This window comes from Thalassophryne amazonica, chromosome 16 (assembly GCF_902500255.1).
Source record: "Thalassophryne amazonica chromosome 16, fThaAma1.1, whole genome shotgun sequence".
Lineage (NCBI taxonomy): Eukaryota > Metazoa > Chordata > Actinopteri > Batrachoidiformes > Batrachoididae > Thalassophryne > Thalassophryne amazonica.
This window is the reverse complement of record NC_047118.1, coordinates 19,752,457-19,760,704: the sequence shown is the minus strand read 5'-3', so window position 1 is coordinate 19,760,704 and position 8,248 is coordinate 19,752,457. Positions and strand designations below refer to the sequence as shown.

Below are 8,248 nucleotides of genomic sequence, written 5' to 3'. Positions count from 1 at the left end.
ACACACCACAAGGGTGTGCTGTTTTCCCGCCTCCAAGTGTGTTTTTTTTTTCTCTCATGCCTTATCAAATGTACAAATTGAGTAATTTACATGTAGGTTAACATAGTTCATCTTAACATTTGTTTTGGATAAACTTTTAAAGCTTTAATTTCCCTCTTGTGTTCCTGTTGAAAAATAAAACATCCATTCATTTTCTTTACCTGCGTACTCCAGTTAAGGGTCACGGGGGGACTGAAGCCTATCCCAGCAGTCATAGGGCATAAGGCGGGGTACACCCTGGACAGGATGCAAGCCTGTCGCAGGCCCACACATAGACAAATAAACACCTTCACACGACCTACGGTCAATTTAAAGTTTCTGATACACCTAACCTGCATGTCTTTGGATGTGGGAGGAAGCCGGAGGGAACCCACGCAAACATGGGGAGAACATGCAAATTCCACACAGAAAGGCCCCAGGTGGGAAGCGAACCCACAACCTTCTTGCTGTGAGGTAACAGTCCTAACCACTAAGCCACTGTGCTGCCCCAAATAAAATGTGAAAAGTTATCATTGTATCAATACGTTTTTATTTATTTTTAGAGACTATTTTATGCACATGGTGGTTCTTAGCATGTCAGAGGCAAAAAATATTAAATGTGCTCTCTTCATGTAAATTGCTTTATAGTAACATGGAACAGCTTCACCTTTGGTTTAAAGGTTAGAGGGGTTAAGGTGGTTTGATTTAAGGTTTATTGTTTGGTACCCTGAAGCAGCAGGATATCTTTTTACCTGGTATGACTAAATGTGACTCACCTAATCAACCATAATGCTTTTGGGAAGAGCACTGCATCACTTGATTAACTTTTTTGGAGTTGGCTGCCTGTGGCTGCACTCACATGTAAACTATTCTGGCAGTGTTGCTGAAAACTTTTTTTTATGTCGACATAAAAAAATCTGGTTGTGCCCCATAATGGTAGGATCCTACCATTATGGGGCACAACCAGATTTTACCTAATCATTACCACCTAAGGTTACTAAACACTGGTAAGCCAGTGTCATCATAAAATGGCCAACACAAATGTATGATAACCCCATGTAATTACCTCTGCCAATGAAGGTAGAGGAGATTATGTTTTCACCCCTGTTTGTTTGGCTGTTTGATTGTGAACAGCCTGGAGGCCACAGTTCTTCATATATCATGATGAAATTTTTATTTAAGATTCATATCCTGGTAGGCAAGAACTGATTTAGTTTTCAAGGTCAGAGTCAGGAAAAATTGCAAAATTTGAACAATCCCTATCCTTTAACATTGAATGAATTTTCAAAAATTCATAACTGTAAAAAAGATCAAATTTCATATTTGAGAGCGTTATGTAGGATGGTATCCTTTATCGACTGACAAAGTTTGATCTGGATTACAGATTTTGTGGCCATTTAAATTTAACATTGAAAACCTCATTTAATGTATATTTTATATTATATCTTAATCAAATGTGCCCCAAGCACGCTCATATTTTTAAGTGAGGTGCAGACTGACACTCACTATTGCCTGTCAAAGTTTGATCCGGTTCTAATCCTGATTGTGGATTTTATGTACATTTGAATTTAATATTGGAAAGCCCATTTTGTGTACATTTTGCATTATATCTCAATCAAAAGTGCCTTAATCACTCTCATGTTTCTCTTATGGATTTGCCTACACCACCAAAATTGGATGGAGGTTCCAATTTTATGCCTGTTTGTCTTCCTGTTATCAGTCAGAATCCAAGTGCCAAAAAGAAATGACAAATTGTGCATAACAAAGATAACCAGTGGTCTGTTAAAAATATCTGAAGAAGGATCCAGCAACTGAAAAAGTTGAAAAAAAATCTTTGATTCAGGTGTTCCAAACTAAAATGTGGAATTGGAAACTAGTGTTGACAGAGGTTTGCACTTTATGTGCATGGTGCTCTAGTTTTATTTTTTTTGTTTGTTTTCATAAATTTGCAAAAATCTGAAAAGACCTTTTCACATCATTATGGGGTATTGTGTGTCAAATTTGAAGGAAAAAAAAATGAATTTCATCCATTTTGGAAAAAGGCTGTAACATGCACACTCATCTTCAGCCGCTTATCAAAGATCGGGTTGCGGGTGGCTGGGGCCTATCCAGGCACTCACAGGGCGTGAGGCAGGGTACACCCTGGACAGGATGGCAGTCTGCCGCAGGGCCACGTATAGACAAAGAAACACATTCACACCTGCACGTACACCTACGGACAATTTAAATTTTCCAATCCACCAAACCAGCATATCTTTGGATGTGTGAGGAAGCCGAAGCACCTGGAGGGAGCCCACACACAAACACAGGAAGAACATGCATGTCTGTAGACCTCCGAGAGGATTGTCTTGAGGCACAACAGTACAGAAGAGTACAGAACCATTTTTGCTGCTTTGAAGGTCCCAGTGAGCACAGTGGTTTCCATCATCCGTAAATGGAAGAAGTTCAGGTCCACCAGGACTCTTCCTAGAGCTGGCTGCCATTTAAAATGAGCAATCGGGGGAGGGGCCTTAGCCAGGGAGGTGACCAAGAACATGATGGTCAGATGTCAGAGCTCCAGCATTCCTCTGTGGAGAGAGGAGAACCTTCTAGAAGGACAACAATCTTCAGCAATCCACCAATCAGATATGTATGGTAGAGTGGTCAGATGGAAGTCATTCCTTAGTAAAAGGCACGTGGCAGCCTGCCTGAAGTTTTCCAAAAGGCACCTCTCAGACCATGAGAAACAAAATTCTCTGGTGTGATGCGACAAAGATTGAACTGACCTGAGGCTGTAATTGCTGCCAAAGGAGCATCAACAAAGTATTGAGGAAAGGCTGTGAATACTTATGTACGTGTGATTTGTATTTCAATAAATTTGCAAAGAAAAAAAATCATGTCATTGTGGGGTGTTCTGAGTAGAATTTTGAGGGAATAAAAATTTATTTACTCCTTTTTGTAATAAGGCTGTAACAAAATATGGAAAAAGTGAAGCGCTGGGAATACTTTCAGGATGCAGTGTGTGTGTGTGTGTAATTTATTTTTTATTTCATCTTCTGTCAAATATCTGTTGTGCCTTCTGTTTTGTCTGAGTCTGAGCTGCTCAAGGTTTCTTCCTCCAAAATCAAATGTGTAAATAAATTGAATTTCAGTTTGTAACATAGAATGTATATGTGCCAGAGTTAAAAGTAGGAGTTGTCCACTCTTGGAGAAAAGTTATGAAAATTATTGTTGTCGCTAATAGGTTTTTAAAAGGTTAATTGTGACATTGATTGGCTTTGTCTCCAAAGTAAAGTGTGAACAAGGTCAATGTCCATTGGCTGTTTTGGCATATGATACCTTAAGCATAGCAGATGGTGCAAACTATTCCTTTTTTTTTTTTTTTTTTTTTTGAAGTATCCCATGAGCTTAACTGTTAATTTACATCCCTTTTCAACAAAATGTAAACAACTTTCATTTTTGACCCACGTACAAAGTGAAATAGTCTTTTCCCACAGGCTTTGCAATTATTAGCACATAACTCAATAACATTAGGCAGTTAAAAATGATTGGTAATGAAAATAAATTTATATCATAACTTTGACTTTTTTGTGTCACCCTAAACAGTGTAGTTATCAAGAATTAGCATATAGAGCATATCTCACCCATATTGGCCTCTCTTCATTGGCTTCCTGTTAATTCTAGAATAGAATTTAAAATTCTTCTTCTTACTTATAAGGTTTTGAATAATTAGGTCCCATCTTATCTTGGGGACCTCGTAGTACCATATCACCCCAATAGAGCACTTCGCTCTCAGACTGCAGGCTTACTTGTAGTTCCTAGGGTTTGTAAGAGTAGAATGGGAGGCAGAGCCTTCAGCTTTCAGGCTCCTCTCCTGTGGAACCAGCTCCCAATTCAGATCAGGGAGACAGACACCCTCTCTACTTTTAAGATTAGGCTTAAAACTTTCCTTTCTGCTAAAGCTTATAGTTAGGGCTGGATCAGGTGACCCTGAACCATCCCTTAGTTATGCTGCTATAGACGTAGACTGCTGGGGGGTTCCCATGATGCACTGTTTCTTTCTCTTATTGCTCTGTATGCACCACTCTGCATTTAATCATTAGTGATCGATCTCTGCTCCCCTCCACAGCATGTCTTTTTCCTGGTTCTCTCCCTCAGCCCCAACCAGTCCCAGCAGAAGACTGCCCCTCCCTGAGCCTGGTTCTGCTGGAGGTTTCTTCCTGTTAAAAGGGAGTTTTTCCTTCCCACTGTAGCCAAGTGCTTGCTCACAGGGGGTCGTTTTGACTGTTGGGGTTTTACATAATTATTGTATGGCCTTGCCTTGCAATATAAAGCGCCTTGGGGCAACTGTTTGTTGTGATTTGGCGCTATATAAAAAAAAAATTGATTGAATTGAATTACAGAATTCAAAGTTTCCTGAAATAACTTCATAGCAACGTGACTACTGTTGGCTCTGGTTATCTAAATGAAATCTTACTCTGTTGTGACCAACACTATCTTACTTTGAAGGTCAACCTTTTACCAAGTTATTGCAGAATATGTATTTAACGCCCCTTTTTACAGATACAGTGTTACTCCGTTTTCAGACTGGATTGTTTCAAATTGCCTGAATGTCATCCAGTCATTTATATGCAGATTTCAACAAATGCAGAATTTAAAACAGAATCCCTAGGCTAATAGTTAATGTCACGTGGTTAAGAATGAGCATTCATAAATCATAGTGAATGTCTTTGTCAGTATTCATATCTCAGACAGCTCTGCTTAGCTTGTCCAGACACTTGAGCTGTGGATTCACACCAACTGCATGTAACCAACACCTGAACATCAAGGCAAAGTGATGACATTATTCCAAGACTCATAGAGATGATACCCTCAAATATATTTGGCAGTGAAAAGTGGCCAGCTGGACTCGCCTCATCTGTGTGTTGTTGTGGTGTGTTGTATTGAAGCTGTTGTAAACAAAGCAAAATGTAAGGACAATTTATTGTTATTAAGAAATGTATTGAACTCTGAACTCTTGACATTTGGATTCCAGTTTATTCTGGGCATCTTCTACACCATCAGGGTTATAACCATTGCAAAATACCTAATTTTTTACATGTTTATATATATCACCCAGCAACTCTATTACTGCATATGCAGCTCTAAGGTTGAAGATCAGTGAACCTTCTTTTTTGGGCCATATTGATATATAACATCATTTAGAGTCATTCATTTATTTATGTTTAAATGGGAATGTTGTTAATGGTGGGATATGTCTATTTAATATGTATATTGGATATGTCTATTAATATGGATATGTCTCAGAGTGATGCTGAAAAACTAATTCATGCATTTATTTCCTCTAGGCTGGACTATTGTAATTCATTATTATCAGGTTGTCCTAAAAGTTCCCTAAAAAGCCTTCAGTTGGTTCAGAATGCTGCAGCTAGAGTACTGACGGGGACTAGCAGGAGAGAGCATATCTCACCCGTGTTGGCCTCTCTTCATTGGCTTCCTGTTAATTCTAGAATAGAATTTAAAATTCTTCTTCTTACTTATAAGGTTTTGAATAATCAGGTCCCATCTTATCTTAGGGACCTCGTAGTATCATATTACCCCATTAGAGCGCTTCGCTCTCAGACTGCGGGCTTACTTGTAGTTCCTAGGGTTTGTAAGAGTAGAATGGGAAGCAGAGCCTTCAGCTTTCAGGCTCCTCTCCTGTGGAACCAGCTCCCAATTCAGATCAGGGAGACAGATACCCTCTCTACTTTTAAGATTAGGCTTAAAACTTTCCTTTTCGCTAAGGCTTATAGTTAGGGCTGGATCGGGTGACCCTGGACCATCCCTTGGTTATGTTGCTTTAGACGTAGACTGTGGGGGGGTTCCCATGATGCACTGTTTCTTTCTCTTTTTGCTCCGTATGCATCACTGCATTTAATCATTAGTGTTCGATCTCTGCCCCCCTTCTCGGCATGTCTTTTTCCTGGTTCTTTCCCTCAGCCCCAACCAGTCTCAGCAGAAGACTGCCCCTCCCTGAGCCTGGTTCTGCTGGAGGTTTCTTCCTGTTAAAAGGGAGTTTTTCCTTCCCACTGTGGCCAAGTGCTTGCTCATAGGGGGTCGTTTTGACCGTTGGGGTTTTTCATAATTATTGTATGGCCTTGCCTTACAATATGGAGCGCCTTGGGGCAACTGTTTGTTGTGATTTGGCGCTATATAAGAAAAAAGTTGATTGATTGATTGATTAATCGGGCAGGCACATGTAAAAAAGATCTTTTGTGTTCATGCGATTGAAAAGCGTTGTTACAAATTGCCCAGTCCTGGTGCAATTTGCAAGCGCAAACTGCAGCAGCAGTAATAAAACAGTGTCTTTTTTTGATCAGGTGTCATACGTTATATATTTAGTTACATCCCAATATAATTAATCACAAAAACAATTGTATTTATTGTGAACGCCACTTCGGGTATGTTCTTGCAGTAACATTAGTAGACATTAGGTGGCAGTGTTTCTCTGTTAAAAGTTGTGTTCTTCAGCCGTGACGAATGCAACAAGGAAGTGAGCAGCCAGCAACAGACTGCTGAGATGGCACCGAGCGGACTTAAAGCTGTGGTGGGAGAAAGTAAGTGACATACTCATTTTTAAAAGTTTAAATTACTAATGTAGATGTTTATTCAGCACTCGTGTTAAATTAGCGCTTAGCTGTGTTAGGATATACTTTTTTGTCGACTCTTCGCGTTTTCTTCCTGTTGTGCTCCCTGCTTACCATGCTAGCTTTAACCACCTGTGAAATTAATCAAAGTTTTTGAAATATGGTATTTTCCTTTCCTCCGCGTGTGGTGGGTATTATGTTGATGGTAATAGTATCGATATAAAATGGAGGGTTACTCACATGGACATATTGGACATATAAGTGTTAGTGACTGATAATTAACTGTGCTGTCAGCTAACGTTAAGAAGGAAGTTGACAGCTAATGGAAATAATTATTTCTGAAGTAATTTGACACTGTTGGAATGTTTTTTTATCTTACGTTTTGACGGATTTTTAACGAGTAAATGAACGGTTCTCTATTTATCAATTATAAACATGACACTTGGGCAGCATGGTGGCTTAGTGGTTCGCCTCACAGGGAGAAGGTCGTGAGATCGATTCCCACATGTGGCCTTTCTGTGCATAGTTTGCATGTTCTACCCATGTTTGCGTGGGTTCTCTCCAGGTGCACCAGCTTCTTCCCACATTCGTGGGCATGCAGGTTAAGTAATTTTCTGTAGGTATGGGTATGAATGTGTTTTTGTCTATGTGTGGCCCTGCGACAGACTAACATCCTGTCCAGGGTGTACCCTGCATCATACCCTATGACTGCTGGGATAGGCTCCAGCCCCCTGCAACCTGATCTTGGATAAGCGGTTGAAGATGAGTGAGTGAGGGTGAATCACGGATCTCATTTGCACGGGGACATGTAAAATTTTGAGGATAACACAAAAAGTGCAAGACTTATTTTCATTGTGGTCCTGCAAAAAAAAAAAAAAAGTCAATGAATTTTAAATAAGATTTGTTGTTTTTAATTGTATTGTCAATTTAATATTGCATCAGATAACAGAATATTTACAGAAGAATCATTCAAAGGGTGACATAGGCACCAAATTCGGCACAAATACTCCTTAGACATTCCTCTTTGAACAAGGTGACTGGTCACTTAAATTTTCAATACGTTGCCAGGTAGGGGTCAGTGAATAATTACACAGCAATCAAAATTAAAAGCTCCAATCATATTGAAAACTATACCACACTATTTATCTGATCATAGAGATTCCAAAAAGGTATAGTTTGGACATCTATGACTGAATTCTATGGAGTAATGTAGTTGTTGAGTAAAAGCTGCAAAAATGGTGACAAAGGTCAGTTTAAGTTTGTACAGGAGTTAAAAATAAAAGTTGCTTCAATTTGCAACTTTGTAAACCATCCCAGAATGCTTTGGAGTACATAATGAAGTGCAAACCGCTTCAAAGTTCATACTAATGTCCGAGTTGTGCAGTCATTTTCATCAATATTGAATTTCAACCTCAGCTGTTTGTTACATAGACAAATTATGTTTGTCAATTTAAAATTAATCTCTCACTTTTGTCTGAAGTGAATATTTATATGTTGTCTGTAAAATGTGCACATCCATGTTAATTTTAATATTGGAGCAAGTGTTTAATGTGGCATTCAGCATTTCTTGTATAAGCAGCCATAGCCGAGTTGTCAGTTTGTGATCTGTTTATATATATATT

General features: G+C 39.1%; 1 protein-coding gene and 1 long non-coding RNA gene across 4 annotated transcripts in view; one reads left to right on the top strand and one right to left on the bottom strand.

The window, feature by feature from the left end:
* Positions 1-29: 29 nt before the first annotated feature.
* Positions 30-2,265, bottom strand: LOC117527576. Its single transcript, XR_004565564.1, has 2 exons — positions 2,211-2,265; positions 30-326 (listed from the first exon to the last, which is right to left on the bottom strand). It is a non-coding gene; the product is annotated as an uncharacterized LOC117527576 (long non-coding RNA).
* Positions 2,266-6,496: 4,231 nt separating this feature from the next.
* Positions 6,497-8,248, top strand: part of stxbp2 (syntaxin binding protein 2) — a 35,297-nt gene continuing 33,545 nt past the window's right edge. For all 3 annotated transcript variants that reach the window (XM_034189979.1, XM_034189980.1, XM_034189978.1), the window contains exon 1: positions 6,497-6,596. In XM_034189979.1, coding sequence (XP_034045870.1) covers positions 6,560-6,596 — 37 coding nt within the window. In that variant the 5' untranslated portion in view covers positions 6,497-6,559. The remainder of the gene's footprint in view (positions 6,597-8,248) is intronic.